The sequence below is a fragment of the Vittaforma corneae genome, assembly GCF_000231115.1.
Source record: "Vittaforma corneae ATCC 50505 unplaced genomic scaffold supercont1.22, whole genome shotgun sequence".
Lineage (NCBI taxonomy): Eukaryota > Fungi > Microsporidia > Nosematidae > Vittaforma > Vittaforma corneae.
This window is the reverse complement of record NW_006889855.1, coordinates 39654-55501: the sequence shown is the minus strand read 5'-3', so window position 1 is coordinate 55501 and position 15848 is coordinate 39654. Positions and strand designations below refer to the sequence as shown.

Sequence of the window (15848 nt, the reverse complement as noted above, 5' to 3'; positions counted from 1 at the left end):
ATGAATCATCCTGAAATCTCTGAAATAATCAATGAATACTTTGGATATCTGAATCTTGCTCAACATGAAGACTATCTAAGCAATAAAGCTGATATTCATGAAGTTGTGGCAAAGAGATTGTATAATTATTGCACTTTAGTGATATATGATGGTCCTTTAAATGAAGATGGTAGCCCCAAAGAGGAAGCTGTTCAAAAATCTAAAACATACCTATGGGGATCTAAACTTTATTCAATCGAAGTATCAGGTTTAAGATGTGATTGTGTTCCGATCAAAGCATTGAGGTTCCTGGCTGATCAATGTGGAACTCGGAACTTGGCGATATCAAATGCGACAATTGATATTGCTGCACTGAATAGTCCAGATTTTAGTAAGATAACAGTGTTGTCTTTGGCCTACGTTAGATTGACAAAGATGCCATGCTTACATAACCTCACAGGTCTTGAATACCTTTATCTGAATGATAATGAAATTGAACATGTCAGTTTTCAAAGCTATTTTGATGCTAAGACCGATACATACAGAACTATGCCAAACCTGAAGCGTTTGATATTGTGTAGAAACCCTATATCAAGCATTGATGCAAGAATTCAAAAGGTTTTTCCAAATCCATCCATGAAAATAGGTCTGGATAAGCTATATTTACGCTATCCATTCAGCAATATGAAAGATGAACTGCAAAAAGTATGTATCCAGCTTGTTGAGCCAGGTGAGAAGAAAGAGAATGAGTCGGAGGTCAAGAACTAATTAAATTGATCTTTAATACTCTTTCAACTTTATTTCTACACAAATGTTCTCTGAGTATAGTTACTATTGAGATGCCATATGGTTCTGACATTGGCATCCGGTGATGTGTTAGGCGATACTATTTGTGCACTTCATAAATAAACAAACCCTAGCTACAGCACTCAAATAGCCTTTGCTCAGGACTGTACCAATCCATAGCCATCCATATGTCTCAAAAGTCCTCTTGCATGTCCTCTTAGTTGCTCCTGCTACACCACAATCTCTCATCATGCACTCTCCTCAACTGGACAAGAATCCAAGCATGCCACGTAGAACTGTTGTTATCACACTCTTCAACAATAACTAGCATCAGCAGTGCAGCTGGCTCTGCTGTCTCCTATTCCCTTGAAGATACGCATTACTGTTCTCTATTAAAGATACATGAACAACATGCATGAGCCCGCCTCACAACACCATGGTGTATGGAAAATAAAAACTTAAATAATTCTTCCTACACCCAGAGCGTTGATTAAAGAGAACACAGCCACCCCAAGTTTACAAACAAATTTACAATTTATTACAATAAATTCACAAAGAACCCTGCAAGATATTCCCACAAAGACCATTGTGAGACATCCTCATCAAGCTTGACACGATCTCCAAATATTTCTCCCAGCTCTTTTTTACCCAGAGTCTTTTCTCCATCTCCAACTTCAGAAATGTTATTGCCTCTTAAATCCAGAATTTCCAATGAATCCGACAACTTTCTTATTGTGCCAGTCAGTGTCACAAATTTGTTATTACGGAGATCCAGTTTTTGCAGATTCTTCAGTTCTCCTATAGTATCCGGTAGTGTCTCGAGATTGTTATCTTTTAGATCCAGTTCTCGTAGATATTTCAGCTTTTCTATCTCAGATGGTAGTGTCTCAAATTTGTTACCATTGAGATACAGTACCTCTAAATTCTTCAGCTTTCCTATCTCAGATGGTAGTATCTCAAATTTGTTATCATTGAGATGCAATATACTTAGTTCCTTCAGGTTTCCTATCTCTGGTGGTAGTGTTTCGAATTCATTATTACGGAGATCTAGTATCTCTAAAAGCTTCAGGTTTCCTATCTTATGTGGTAGTGTCTCGAGTTTGTTACCACTGAGATTCAGTTTCCGTAGACTCTCCAGCATTCCTATCATAGCATGATGAGATATAATGTCTTTGGGAAATGGAAATTCGTAGGCCATATCCTCCAGACACTTTTGAGACGTACAAGCTTCATGCCCAACTGGATCGGGCTTTGAATGCTCCAAAAATCTGGATTGACTCCACTGGATGTGCTAAGAAGTGTAGCTCCCACAAATGCAACTAGAATGCAGATTGCCTTGTATGCCTTTCTTGTTTGTAGAATATTCATTAGGGTATGGGTTAAAAATTTTTAAATATTCAAATTTGACAGGAAATCACAATGACATATCTCCAAATTTAAAGAGCAATGTCAGCATTAATCACCACTGTGCTGATAAATCTTTGTGATTAAATTCCACTACTTAACAATTGTTTTTGAAAATGTTTAGTATATTGACAGATGCCAAGTCATTCCGGTGCATCACTCCTGACTCATTAAATGCGAATCCTTGGATAAATAACACTAGAGTAGTTAGTGCACAGCTCACTAACAATAAAATATCTTAAGATTTGTTGTTCCGCAGCCTCAAAAACTGTATACTGTTTAAATCAATTTAATTGTTGGTAATACTCTACGCTCTTGCCTCTGAGCAATGCCACTGCATAACCGTACTGTCATATAGAATGCAATCATTTACTTCCATCAACCCATGGATTCCACGGATCACAAAGAAGATACTTTCAAAACGGCGCACAGATCTTGCATCCATCTGGCAAAGATGCTTCTTGGAAAAGTTCTGTGCAGAAGAATGTCGGATAGAATACTGAAGGGCATCATCGTGGAGACAGAGGCATATTTAGGCCCGGAGGATGAAGCAGCTCACTCCTTTGGAGGAAGACGAACTCCCCGCAACGAGGCAATGTACTTGGGAATGGGTACTTGCTATGTCTACATCATATACGGCATACACCACTGCTTCAACATATCCTCGAGAGAAGAAGGATCCGCCGTTCTTATCAGAGCCCTCCAGCCGCTTGAGGGAATAGACATGATGATCAAGCATAGAGAGGCTGCTGGAATGAAGGAGCATAAGAAGAACATAGAGAACATATCTAATGGCCCCTCCAAGCTGTGCATTGCAATGGCCATAACCAGGTCTGAGATAAATGGCGAGAACGTGGTAACTAGTGACAAAATATGGCTCGAGAAGGGAAGATCAGTGGGAGAAAATGAAGTAATAGCCACCAAAAGAGTCGGGATTAAAAATGCAGGGGCATGGGGCGAGATGCATCTTAGATTCTATATAGAGAATAGCCCATTTGTAAGCTGCAGGAGGTCGCAGAACAGAAACTTTTAGTAAATGTGTGCAATTCCAATGCCACCAAAACATACTCCACAGTGCTGAAAGCTGCGTGAATGTCTGGAAAGTCAGTTGGATCTTAGCAGCTTGTGCTGACGCAATAATAGAGCTTGTCCACTAGCTGTTGTAGACAAGCTATATGGAGCTATCAATGCCGATACAAATCGGATAGTTATACGTATTTTTCAAACAAGTAGGCTGCGTTGCATGGGAGTCCTTCGTAGTACTCGCTGACTGTCTCTTTAATAATAAAACCGTGTTTTTTGTAAAAATCAACAGCCTTTAAATTAGATGTCTGGGTGTGGAGAAGTATTCTGCAACATTGAAACGTCGTTTTAAAGATATCCTCCACCTTGGTCCATATCTTCTCGCCTAAGCCTATCCCCCTGAATCTCTGCAGCAGCCCAAATGTGAAAACATAGACTGCCCGATTCTTAACTTCAAAAGATAGCGTTCCTACTATCTGATTGTTGCAGTAAACTAATGCTGCATGGTAGCTGCTTCTAAACAGCATTGTGTCATAAAACTCGTCATCATATACCACAGGAAAGATTGCTCTGTTCATATTCTTGAACTCTGTCTTTTCCTCATGGGTTGAAATCTCCTTGAACTCTACAGCCGTCACAGGGCATGATGGATAAAAGAAGCTTTCCAAAAAAAATTAAACCATAATGGCTTTTTTGGACCTGATGCAAATGCCATTTTGATGCTGTATTATTTTACCAGGTTTTTAGGGTCTAGTGAAACTTATGCTTTGCAGGCTTAGCAAATCTTTACTTGAAATATGACTTGTGGCCAAGCACGATTTCATTTACTTCCAATCCATTAAATTATTCATCAACGGCTACCTAGTCCCAGAAAATATTTTATTATTGTCATGTCTTTTCAATTTTGTTTTATTTTGTATTAGTATCCCGTAGGAGTTGAACACTACTCTGCAAATTCCATGGAGAATATGAAAAAGAAAAATTGTTAATACAATGCTTTAGGGTACATATTGTAGCAAATAGCATTTGAAATACAGCATTGGCTTTAAAGCTAGTTTGTAGACTGCTATTCGTTTTGCTCAGCTCCAATAGTTGAATCTAGTCCCTCAACATAAAATTTAAGGATAAACACTGTAGTGCTTTAAATTTAATTAGGCATATCTTTATTAAACCTTATAAAATACTTGCGGTCATTTAAGAACTGAGCATATAGCGTTTTCTATTGCAGCCTGCACCTCGTATCAACTGTTCAGATATCATGATTGATGCATTTTCGATGCATCTACATCCATGATAACAAAACAAAATTTTTACTACTGAATATTGTTTACCGTTATAATATCAGCTATCTCTGCCTTGTTTTGATCTATCACTGTTGTCAATTTTTAATTTACTTGATATTTTAAATCTCGATGATTGATTTGACAGTTTTGGAAAAGTCTACAAAATCTATTTTGAAAAAGCAAAGAATTTGGCAAACTCCGCTTGCATCCTTTAGCCAGCTCCAAGAAACATACTGCCATTCTGAATTCCAATATTTTCTTGTTACTTATTTCATAATCCTTGTTTGATCATTTTCTCATTTAATATCAAATAAATCATCCGTCAATCGTGTGATTTAGCTTTTTTATTTTTAATGCAAAAGTGATTGCCCCACTATGATTGATAGGAATTTTAAGAAGATGGAAAAGGGTAGGAAAGAAGGGAACGATAATCGAAGAACATATGGCATTTATACAACAAGTCTACAGCACAACCCAGACTCTACAGAAAGTCTGCAGAGTTTTGCATCGTTAAAAAGACCGATATCAAATCCGAACCTTTACCAAAGAAGCACTCATGATGGAAACATTCCTGGAGTTATAAAGGCTGTTAGAGTAGCGAAGCAGTCGCATGCCAAGATACCTGAGAAAGTAATGTGTGATGAAAATCCGATGGATGGTGTGATGCATCTCAAGTTTGACAGGGGCGGAATAAAAATGAACGATGAAGGCCTATATGATGTCAAAAATAGTAAAAAGGGAAAAACGTCTTCCGACCATGGCGTGGCTCTCAGTCCAAATAGAGACGAGTTTAAGCTTATTGATGATGCAAGATTGTTCCTCAACTTTATTAAAAAAATCCATAGCCCAGCCACAAGCAGCAACTTCAATGAAAATGAATATTCCAAATACAAAAGCTATGATAATTCCTGTGAAAAAAACTACAGTGAAAGTCCTGAACTAGATAATAGCTCGATTACCTGTCTCAACACCTCGCCTATGCATTCCTACGAGTATCTAAAGCCGAATGATTTTCCTTCTTCCCTAGCTCAGACCCTTTCTTACTGTCCTCCTATTGATCCGAAAAGAGAGCCAATTCCTGAAAACGCTAAATCCCTGTCCAAAGCTGTTGTCAAATTGAAAAATTTTTCAATTGAAGGGATAAAAAAAGAGATTGCAGGTGACAACAATGCAGAACTAATAGGCTGCGACATGATACGAAGTAGACCGCTAATTCAAGAGCTTAATGACAATTCAGAAAGAAAGAAAATGGACCAAGGCAGCAGAAATCACTTTGATAGTTCTAGCTACAAATATTGCAAAAATGAATGTGATCTTGATCACAAAAAGCAGGACAGAGATAGCTTTTGTGGTTTTAGCTATGATCATCGGCATTCCTATCTATTTACTAAAAAGGACAGTAGATCTGAAAATCGATTGATGGATCAAAATAAGCTCAACAATCTGTCAACGAAGCCAGGAAATACGAATCAAAGCATTACTTTAGAACATCCCGAAAAGGAAGACATAAAAGGTGCAGCCATAGAACAAGCCAAGAGAAAAGGCAGGGGTGATAATGAAAATAGTAGAATATGTGGAGGTTCTTTTGGAAACTTTAATCCAAGCTGCAAAATAATTACAGCGAAAAGACCTTCAAGGAATATCAAGGACTAATTTCTTTGATAAAGCTAATAGTGCTTATATTAATTGTTATTAGATACAGAATTAGTCGTGACGATGTTTGCATATATAAAAATTTTGAAATGTCAGTCAAAGCCATATCACTAATAAGCAAAAGGTAAAATAAAGTGCGTTGCCGTGCTATATTCCTTGTCTTTTATTCGAATGAGCATAGGCCTTCGTCTCAGTGCATTCCACGAATTTTAGGCAGTGGCCCATCTTGGAAACACTGCGTCGTCTCATTTCTCACTTTTTTCTTTCTTAAAATTTTTCACAAAATTTCCCCCATGTCAGCCATAGACTACAAGACCCTTCCATTCTCAGCAAAGGGTGGGGCTAAAGCCTCTAAAAGCCAGAACAAGAATCTCCTACGGCTCCAGGCCTTTTTTAAAAAGATCATCGATGCTTCGGTTGAGAACTGTCCTGTTCTTATACGGCAAATTGAGAAGAGGCTCAGAACAACAAGGAGATGCAGGCCAGCTGTTAAAATCTCAAAAGTAGTGAAGGATCTTGAGGGAAGTACCAACAAGACACCTTTGATAGTAGCGAAGATTCTTGATGACGAAACTATCATGGAGTTTCCTTCCATTAATCTTGTAGCACTTTCGTGGAGCAAGAGTGTCCAGAAGAAGATAGAGGCCAACGGAGGAACTATCTCAACACTTGATCAGTTCATGAAAGTGGCAGGCTCGCTTGAGAACATTGTTCTTATTTCGGGAGACATAAATAAGAGGAAATCTGCCAAATACTGGGGCCCAGCACCTGGCGAGAAAGGATCCAAGACTTATCCCAGGACTAACCACAAGACCAAGAACTGCGAGAAGCGCATAAGAGCACCAAAGCCTTTAAAGTTTGAGGACGAATCTGATTAAAACCAATTTACTAGTTGTTCATATTTGATTTTTTAATTTTATGTCTACAGCATGATTGTTGAAATATTCCTTTATTTTTGTAAATGTCCTGTCTTTCCAATTCAAGCATAAATGCGTGTGATTTGCCAAAACCCAGTTGGCGGAGCTACTTGCTCTTGTGCAATCTTAAAATGGGATCTTCCACCTCAATGAAGCATGAGCAATACTCGCACTCGATCCTACCTGCTCGTCCCTCTTCAATTTTATAGATTCCTCCACATCGGCACTCAAATTCTTTTCGATTATTCTCAACCACAGCCCAGCAATTTGAAAAGAGATCGCCCGTGAGATATCTTTTGTAGGCCTCCTGTAGTTCTATAAAAGCGCTCTCATTTCCCGTCTTTTTGTTGTTTGGATGCAAATCAAATAGCATCTTGCGATATTTCTGCTTTACTGCATCTTTTGGAGCATCCTTCCGTACATTCAAGATGCGATAAAGCTCAAGCCTCTCCATATCTTTTTGTAGTATTGGGGTGGATAAAAGTGCAGAATTTAAGCATAAACACAGCCGAAATGGAGTTTGTTTTATTCCAGCATGAGCAGATGATCAAACACTAGGTAAAGAAGCAAAAGAATATAAACTCGTTTTACATAAATAAAGATGTAAATAATATTGACTAATTTTCATGTTTAATTTCCGTAGTTGTAAACATGGAACATTTTGAATTCCTCCATCAGCAAATCAAAGTAATAGTCAACCTTCTCGTCATCTTTTTCATTTAAGGCTGAAATGAGGTGATTGCTAAGGCTTAAGATATTTTGTGCAAGATTCAGGAAGTATGGACGGATATTATCGACAACTATTCTCTGCTCATTGGTGGGATCGAGGCCAGATTTGACATACTCAATGACTTTCTCGCTCAATTCCTTCTTCTGTTCCTTACTCAACAGCTTTTCAGCCTCTCTGGAAAAGATGGGAATGCTAGCATCCCCATTGTTGTTGTACAAATTGACAAGGAAGAGCTTAAAGATTGTTTCGGCATACTTCTCATCGTAAATGTCCGCCAGGCTATCATTCTTGACAATCCTCGAGAAGCGGTCTTGAGCTATCTCCACAATAATGTTTAAATAATATGAAATTGGCTCGAGAACTGGAAATTCAGCACAATAAAAAGAAACTGCCTCAGAAAGCATGCCTAAAATCTCTTCCGCTGGTCTTGGAACACGCTCCCCATTGATGTTCTGCGAGAAAAGATCTCGAATATCCTTGAGTGTTATTCTCGAGGAAATTTCATCAATAGCCGAGTCTATCTCCGCTCTGTTGTAGGACATGTGCTTAGTTAGTTCTCTAAGAACATAAACAAAATCCTCGTCGTTGAGAAGATCTCTGATAATGGCAAAACTCAGTTGTTCTGAAAGAACAGAGAAAATATTAATGTTGTATGATGTAATGCAAGGAACATTGGCCTGACTGCATGCTGCTTTGTTACTGTCACTTCTGATGGGATAACTTTGATTTTCACTGCTGTCATAGTCCTCTTCAAGGTCTTCGGCATCGTGTACTGAAACCTTCTGACTATCATATGGGACACTGCTCGCTGAGAATGTTGGTCTGTATGTGTCGGATCTAGATGATTCTGGTAGTCTCAAGTCGGCTAGCTTCAATAGAGAAAAGATTGATATAATAGTTTTTGTTGAGTTAAATTTCATTCCGATGGGGTAGGAAAAATCGGAATTTTTAAATTCAAAAAAGAAAATAAAACATAAAAAAATCATAAAATGTCATGACTATTGCAATGAAAGGAACACATATTATGTGCTTGTCGTTCAAAGCCTCATATCATTTACAAGCATAAAATTCCTGTGTTGATAAAGTATGCAGACAGTGATGTTTGCAAAAATACATTAAAATTTAATTAAAACAAACATTGTACTTTAATCAATGATGCCTCTTAGTGCAAAACAGATGGACTATCCACTAAGTACTCTATTTGCTTACCAAAATTTACCTTTTGTTTATTTGTTTGCAAATCCAACATCACGCGGATATATTCCCTACTGTGTCCCGCTTAATTTTAGCACACTTGCTGGTCTTCAATGTTTCAAATAAATATTATGTTTCAGCTTTTGAATTTATTTCCAATCTCGAGCTATTCCATGAATATGCTTCTCTTTATTCCTTCTTTGCTTGCTATCCATCAATCGAAGTTCAACTCCTTGCCTGACCACAGGGATTTAATCATACATTCACACCTGGTTAACACTGTCGATCCCTACAGGGCTTTCTCCTCTCCTTTCGTTATTAGAAGGGTGCAGTACAATTTTCCTGAGATTGACTATAGTCCAGAAAGGTACCGTAGTGATCTAAGAGTAAGACCTGGATACGAAAGCATGGAACCTGTTTATTCTAACACTGCCAAAGGTACTAATTCTTTGAATAGCAGCCCTAGCTTAAAGGATGTTGTAAGAGGCAATCTAGACAAGGACGACCATAGTGGGGGAGTATCACTGCTCAGCGCAGTTGTATTCCTTATCTTGCTTGGAATCTCAGGCATCATAGGATTTTATTTGGGCAAAGTGCATGAATCAAGAAACTACGTTAGGATTCCGGCGACAAATTAAACATAACATAAAATGTTAACTGTGGTGTTGTTTATTCTCTAATAGCTAAAGCCTATGTGCTGGTAACTATACAACATATTTGTTAAGTGTTTTGAAACTTGTTTCACTTGCTTTTTATATATTCACCCATGTATCTCACATGATGGAAAGAGAAAAAGAGCTGCTCAGATACTACTCTGGATTGTATCCTCAAGTGAATGTGGGCATGAATGCAAATGTGAGCTTAGACACTGATTTTTACAGTAGTTCAAATGGAGTCGAAAGCAGTCTCAATCCAAGACAAGTCTTTTGGATTAAAAAGAGGAGACTGAGGAGAGAAACCCTGGATTCGCTAATGAAGGCTACAAATTCTAATTACATACACGAGAGTAGGCACAGACACGCTATGAAGAGATTGAGAGCGCCGAGCGGGAGGTTCTTGACGAAAGAGGAAACGTTAGTAATAAAGAAGAGCAAGCCTCAACCGCCAAACAAATAAATACAAATATAAGCTTAAGTACTGTGATCTGCTTTTATGTGCCAACTTGTGTAATGCTGCAAGTTAAGTGGCTCTTTTATTTGCATTATTTTGTATTGACATGTATTTACTTCTTTTTTTGCAAGTGCCTAGGCCTTTCTTGCTCAAACCACAAAGTATCCTTTAATAGCTGAATCAGCATGTTAGAAATTTTTATTTAATCTATCTCACTATTATTTCTCTCTCCTTCTCGTCTATCTTCCATATGTTTATGTTTGAATCCCCGCTTCCACTCACAAAGAATTCCTCCTTATCATCAACTGCAAAATGTATGACTCTGTTCTTGTGTCCTAAAAACACTTTTTCAACCTGAAAATCATTCAAAAGTTTAATATCATCGTTGGAATATCCAAATGTACTTAGAATCTTATCATTCTCCAGCCATTTGACATTGCAAATTTGACTTTCAAAGCACATTGACTGCTGCAAAGAAGTCTCCAAATTAATGTCCCACTGCTTTAGAGTCTTATCTGCTGTCCCTCCCCCTGATATGAATTTTGTACTGTAGAGCGGAGACCAGCTAAGTGCCTTTACTGCAGCCTTGTGTTCCTCTAGCTTCTTGTAGTACGTGTCGTCCTTTCTAAAATCTAGCACAATGATCTTGTTGTCATTTCCGCCAGTGCCCACAAATCTTTTGTCGTTATTGACTGATATTCCACACACTTCCTGCATGTGGAACGAGTAGCTCTTTTCAGGACTCTTGCTTCTGAAGTCTATCATTTTTACTTTTCTGTCTCTGCTTCCCGTTAATACTCTATTTTCTATGATTTCTATTGCACTTATCCTTCCCCTGTGGAACATATGTCTTGTGCTCTTCAACGAGCCCAGGTCTAAACAGATAAGAATGCCCGAAGAACACCCAATAACCAGAGTATCAGACTGCTTCATACATTTCAGACTACATACATTGATGGAGGAGTCCTCAAATACTTTAATATAGCTATCTGTGTGGAAATTGTACTGAAATACAGTATTATTCTCACAATAAAAAATTTTATCACCTGACCAGTCTATTAAATTTGAATAAAAGTCATCGGCAAGGGACTGGCAAGCGACAGTTCTAAAAGGAGAAAGCGTTAAGGAATTGGGGAGTGTATTTTTGGGAATTGGAGGGAAATGGTTGAAGTGGAACCCTGATTCCATACAAAATAAACCAAAAACACAGAAAAGTAAATATACAAATAAATAATTGATTATTGTAAATAAATAGCAGGACACCGACACTGGCCAGTTTATTTAATACTATTGGTTGTTTTTTGGGCTAGGTTGGCCTTGGCACCTTAGGACGCATGGTCAGTTAACAAACTGAACGTAGCCATTTAACTAACTAACGGAAAATAACCTTTCTGGAATGTGAAATTTATTTTTACATCGGCAGTAGCTACTGTTGAAACCTCTCAAGTATGTCTTTTGTATCCATTTTTTGAATCTCGTTGTTCTGCTGTGTAATTATTGAATTGGCGACGTAAAGCTTGAAGTTTTGGTAGTTCATTACCTTCTCCTCAACGGTATTTTTGCAAATAAGTCTAAATACATTGACAGTCCTCTTTTGTCCAAGCCTATGGGCCCTGTCCATGGCCTGAAGATCATTAAACGGATTCCAGTCATGCTCATAGAATATCACTACATCGGCTGCTGTAAGGTTCAGACCCAGTCCTCCAATCGAGGTGGTTAGAAAGAGATACGGGACGGCTTCTGTATTAAACTTATTTACAACCTCACCTCTCTGGCCCACAGGCACTGACCCGTCGAGTCTCAAACAGTTCGCCAGCTGAGTCTCTTCAATAACAAAATCAATAGTACTCTTGAACTGGAAAAAGACAAGGATTTTTGAATTCGTACACATATTCAGTAACTCAAGAAGAGTGGCAGTCTTAGATGAGGGAACATTTTTATCGAAATAAAAGGGATGGGATGCAGCCTTAAGACTGTCCTTCAATCTTACTAATGAATTGCTTTTCAGAGATGAATATCCCTTTGAATAGTCACACTCGTCCTCACTCTGGTTGATCTTGCGGTAGAGCTCTTCCTGTGCAGGGCTCATTTTGATGCTGAGATCCTTGATAATCTTAGGCGGTAGATCTACAAGCACTTCAGATTTTAGCCGTCTCATAACAAAGGGAAGTGTCTTCTTATGGAGCGCCTCCAGCCTGTTTTCCATTACTTGCACATTCCTCTCATTAACCTTGCATCCATACATGGAATTGAATGTATTCTCATCTCCCAAATATCCTGGAAGGATAATATCGAAGAGAGAGAACAGATCGTCTACGGAATTGTGGACAGGCGTTCCTGTAAGGATAATTTTATGGTCAGCTTGTAGTCCTTTACACTTTGTGTACAGGGCGGTAGCTCTGTTCTTTAAAAGATGCCCCTCGTCGAACACTATGAAATACCAGGACAGCGTGTCTAGAAAGGTGTCTCTCCTGAACGTATCGTACGATACTATGGTAATGTCAGAAAGCTTGTTCTGGACATTTCTTTTAGGACTATAAACGAAAGATTCAATATTAAAGAACTTCTCAATTTCATCATGCCAGTGTGAAGATACTGAAGCAGGGCAGAGAATCAACACTTTTTTATTTGGTGCTGCGTTAGTATGTTTGCTATCATTTGCCGTTCCGTTGCTACTGGAATACATCTCGTTAAGAATATAGCACAACGTCTGCACTGTTTTCCCAAGCCCCATGTCATCTGCCAAAATCCCATTTAGGTGGAATCTACTCAAAAATGAAATCCACTTCACGCCCTCCTTTTGGTAATTTCTTAGCTCAATAGATAGTGGGATTGTAATTTGATATTCTTCTATTAGGCTTGGATCTACAATCATTCTGACCTCTTCCTTTTCTTTTTGGATAAGATCAATAAGGTATTGATCATTTATTTGGTCATTGATGGTAAAGTGTAGAGAAGAAAGAATACGTGATAGGAGATTGACACCGCTGTCTTCTCGTTTTAAGCTTGTGGTGCTGCTGGTATCATTTTTAATATCATTCTTGTCGTCCGGTACTGTATGTTTATGATGTTGGGAATGCATGTTCTTAAGAATCGGCTTTACAAATAGCACATTAAAACAAGGATCTGAACATTCAATGACCTCGGAAAGAAGAGAAATATCAAAGTCCTGAAGGATTCGTCTGACAAAAAGGCAATTGTAGAATATGTTAGAAATGGCCTTTTTGAGGATTATTGCATTTTTCTTTGCCATGGCCTCTTCAAATACAGTATTGCCGACTGCGCCTGCATTACTAAAGTAAAACTCTGCACATTCCTCAAAGAATACAAGCCTATCTGGCCTGGAAAGAAGATCCTCAAAATTTTTAAACTCGAGGAGTCTCAAGCCAAGAACCTCAAAAAACACTTTTAAATTAAGAACAGTTTGCTCATGTACAATTTCACAGTAGCTTTTTACTTCTTCAGTGGACGTGACTGTTTTAGCTCTCTTTGAAGAGCTCTTTGTTTTCCCTTCTTCGGCTGCTTTGCTTATAACCTTAAACTTAGTCTTGGTCCAAATAAGAAGATCAATAGCATTCTTTGAAATAGCCTCTATTCCAGAGGATTTGATCAAATTTGTGCAGAAAATTTTCAAAAACTCGATGGAGTTTTCAAGCATAAAATATTCTCGGAAATCGTTAACTGAAAAGATACACTCACATGCTCTCATTCTTACCAGTTCTGTGCATATGTCAATGCACAGCGAATATAGTGAATAATGGATGGGGTTTTCTATTATAGTCTTGAACTCCTTTATTGGCATCTTCTTCAAGGCAGAATACTTTTTAAATGCATCCTCCAAGCTGCCTAGCAGAACAGTGGTGAAATTACTATCCCCAACACATGGCGTAGTGTCTATATTATGATTAATGTTATAAAGATGTCTGAATGTGTCTCCAAGGAGTGTAGAGTTTGCCTCAAACTCAACATCTCCAACCCCTAACAAAATATTTAGTAGCACGGCCCTATTGTTCATAACAACTACCGGCCCTATGCTTTTAATTCCATCCAATGTAAAAAAAGTATCGTCATAGCATGCAAAGTCATCTTCACTGTACGGCTTGTGGAGACTCTGGGAAATAATTTTAAAAAAATGAGAAGCAAACACTCTTAAAGTATTGGCCGATGCATCTTTGGCTCTATCGAGTTTAAATAACAAAATATCAGCATGTTTGTAGTCACCTCGCATCTCAAGTAAGATGCTTTCTGCCAGGAGATAAAGAAACTCTTCACCCTCAAATACCTTAGAAAGTTCCAGAGCACTGTTACGGATCAGGACAGTAGGAGATGTAAAGCATGGATAGAGACAGGAAAATGAGGAGGGTGGTGTGAGAGGCGTCTTGGAGTAGATAATCTTGAGGAGAACCAAAATAGATGCTTTAGAATGTGCTATGGCAGCATCGTTCTCAACCTCCGTCCAACACTTATTCTTTATTAGACCAATACTGACGTCGCTCACTCTGAACTTCTCAACGATGTATCCTAGTAGATCTGCGCTTAGATACTTGACATCCTCATCCTCACTTTCAAGTAGGCCAATCAGAAGATCCATAAAATTTTCTAGCAAACCATTACCATCAATTAGATCCTGTGTAAAGTGCTCCTTCAGTTGCGAAAGGGCCAGCAGAGCCGAGAATTGCTCCTGCCAGTCGGAGGATGTAAGAAGGTGTGTAATCTCATACAAAATTAGCTTATTATTCATCATTGGATAGATATACTTCAAAAGTATACTGGCAGCCTCCTTTACTGGGCTTGACGTGACGTCGCCTTGAAAATCATTGAATTTATCGTTTTTGAATATTTCAAAAATCTTGTTGAAAAGATCGCCACACAGGGTAATCTTGATCTTGCCAACACGGTCGTCTTTTCGCACACTTTCATTTCCGCGTTCACCCCCGCCCTTTTGCGCAGTAATACCCACATCTAAATCAAAATTCCAATTATGTGCTGATGCTAAAATAGCACAGTATGAAATAAAGCCGCCATGCCTTTTGTACCAGTCTGGGCTTAGGAGAATCAAATTGATGGCCTCAAAAAAGTCATATACATTTTCTATGGGTTTCTCCCTGTACTCTGCAGTCTTCAACTCTATCCTCACAGTGCCATTGTCTGCAATATCAGAATATTCAATTAGCTCTGCATCTACATATTCTAGATCTAAGGCTTTCTGTATTTCTCTTTTTTGTTTAGAGATGTCTGAGAATTGGGTATTGCCCATACTCTTGGATTGGAGATATACATAGTCGGTGGTCTGCGAAGAACTCTCAAGAGTAAAGTCAAAGGAATATTCAAAGTTGGAGAGTGAATTTAGGATCTTGGCACCACACATTCTGTTGTGGCTATTTTCTGACGATATCAGCGCATATATATTCTTGAGAATGTACAGGATGTAATCATCATATTCTTTGAGTTGCTTTATAAGTTCTTTTGTACTAAATAGCTTCATTTCCCTTGTATTCGAAGATTTTATTGAATTGAAAATCTTTTCAAGGGAGTTCATGATACGATGGGTGCTTTAGAATATCACATTTATATACTAACAGAACAAGCATATCGGAGGTGAAAATTTTGATCGCAAAGAATGCACAAGCCGAATCCCCTCTAAAGCAAAACAAACGCCAATTTAATTAAGGAATTTATTCATCCTCAAAAGCAAGGCTGATGTCGTACTGTCCATCCTCCTTGAAGCTTCCATGGACATCCTTCACTGGCTTTCCATAGTGCTCTTCA

At 38.4% G+C, this 15848-nt stretch overlaps 12 protein-coding genes across 12 annotated transcripts; 6 read left to right on the top strand and 6 right to left on the bottom strand.

Annotated features, from left to right (window-relative positions):
• VICG_01942 (uncharacterized protein) lies at window positions 1-747 on the top strand (the record flags this gene model as incomplete). Its single annotated transcript, XM_007605325.1, has 1 exon — window positions 1-747. The coding sequence occupies one exon, from the start codon at window positions 1-3 to the stop codon at window positions 745-747; it is 747 nt and encodes a 248-aa protein (XP_007605387.1).
• Window positions 748-1303: 556 nt separating this feature from the next.
• Window positions 1304-1915, bottom strand: VICG_01941 (uncharacterized protein; the record flags this gene model as incomplete). Its single annotated transcript, XM_007605324.1, has 1 exon — window positions 1304-1915. One exon carries the CDS (start codon window positions 1913-1915, stop codon window positions 1304-1306), a length of 612 nt encoding a protein of 203 aa, XP_007605386.1.
• Window positions 1916-2554: 639 nt separating this feature from the next.
• VICG_01940 (DNA-3-methyladenine glycosylase) lies at window positions 2555-3202 on the top strand (the record flags this gene model as incomplete). The annotated part of the gene is made up of 1 exon (XM_007605323.1): window positions 2555-3202. The coding sequence occupies one exon, from the start codon at window positions 2555-2557 to the stop codon at window positions 3200-3202; it is 648 nt and encodes a 215-aa protein (XP_007605385.1).
• Window positions 3203-3377: 175 nt separating this feature from the next.
• On the bottom strand, window positions 3378-3830 carry VICG_01939 (uncharacterized protein; the record flags this gene model as incomplete). Its single annotated transcript, XM_007605322.1, has 1 exon — window positions 3378-3830. A coding segment is annotated over one exon (453 nt), but the record flags the coding sequence as incomplete, so codon positions are not given.
• A 1020-nt stretch (window positions 3831-4850) lies between these two features.
• Window positions 4851-6128, top strand: VICG_01938 (uncharacterized protein; the record flags this gene model as incomplete). Its single annotated transcript, XM_007605321.1, has 1 exon — window positions 4851-6128. The coding sequence occupies one exon, from the start codon at window positions 4851-4853 to the stop codon at window positions 6126-6128; it is 1278 nt and encodes a 425-aa protein (XP_007605383.1).
• Window positions 6129-6421: 293 nt separating this feature from the next.
• VICG_01937 (uncharacterized protein) lies at window positions 6422-7006 on the top strand (the record flags this gene model as incomplete). Its single annotated transcript, XM_007605320.1, has 1 exon — window positions 6422-7006. The coding sequence occupies one exon, from the start codon at window positions 6422-6424 to the stop codon at window positions 7004-7006; it is 585 nt and encodes a 194-aa protein (XP_007605382.1).
• A 145-nt stretch (window positions 7007-7151) lies between these two features.
• VICG_01936 (uncharacterized protein) lies at window positions 7152-7499 on the bottom strand (the record flags this gene model as incomplete). The annotated part of the gene is made up of 1 exon (XM_007605319.1): window positions 7152-7499. The coding sequence occupies one exon, from the start codon at window positions 7497-7499 to the stop codon at window positions 7152-7154; it is 348 nt and encodes a 115-aa protein (XP_007605381.1).
• A 176-nt stretch (window positions 7500-7675) lies between these two features.
• Window positions 7676-8695, bottom strand: VICG_01935 (uncharacterized protein; the record flags this gene model as incomplete). Its single annotated transcript, XM_007605318.1, has 1 exon — window positions 7676-8695. The coding sequence occupies one exon, from the start codon at window positions 8693-8695 to the stop codon at window positions 7676-7678; it is 1020 nt and encodes a 339-aa protein (XP_007605380.1).
• Window positions 8696-9082: 387 nt separating this feature from the next.
• On the top strand, window positions 9083-9607 carry VICG_01934 (uncharacterized protein; the record flags this gene model as incomplete). The annotated part of the gene is made up of 1 exon (XM_007605317.1): window positions 9083-9607. The coding sequence occupies one exon, from the start codon at window positions 9083-9085 to the stop codon at window positions 9605-9607; it is 525 nt and encodes a 174-aa protein (XP_007605379.1).
• Window positions 9608-9746: 139 nt separating this feature from the next.
• VICG_01933 (uncharacterized protein) lies at window positions 9747-10085 on the top strand (the record flags this gene model as incomplete). The annotated part of the gene is made up of 1 exon (XM_007605316.1): window positions 9747-10085. The coding sequence occupies one exon, from the start codon at window positions 9747-9749 to the stop codon at window positions 10083-10085; it is 339 nt and encodes a 112-aa protein (XP_007605378.1).
• Window positions 10086-10286: 201 nt separating this feature from the next.
• On the bottom strand, window positions 10287-11267 carry VICG_01932 (uncharacterized protein; the record flags this gene model as incomplete). The annotated part of the gene is made up of 1 exon (XM_007605315.1): window positions 10287-11267. One exon carries the CDS (start codon window positions 11265-11267, stop codon window positions 10287-10289), a length of 981 nt encoding a protein of 326 aa, XP_007605377.1.
• Window positions 11268-11505: 238 nt separating this feature from the next.
• On the bottom strand, window positions 11506-15618 carry VICG_01931 (uncharacterized protein; the record flags this gene model as incomplete). The annotated part of the gene is made up of 1 exon (XM_007605314.1): window positions 11506-15618. The coding sequence occupies one exon, from the start codon at window positions 15616-15618 to the stop codon at window positions 11506-11508; it is 4113 nt and encodes a 1370-aa protein (XP_007605376.1).
• Window positions 15619-15848: the final 230 nt, after the last annotated feature.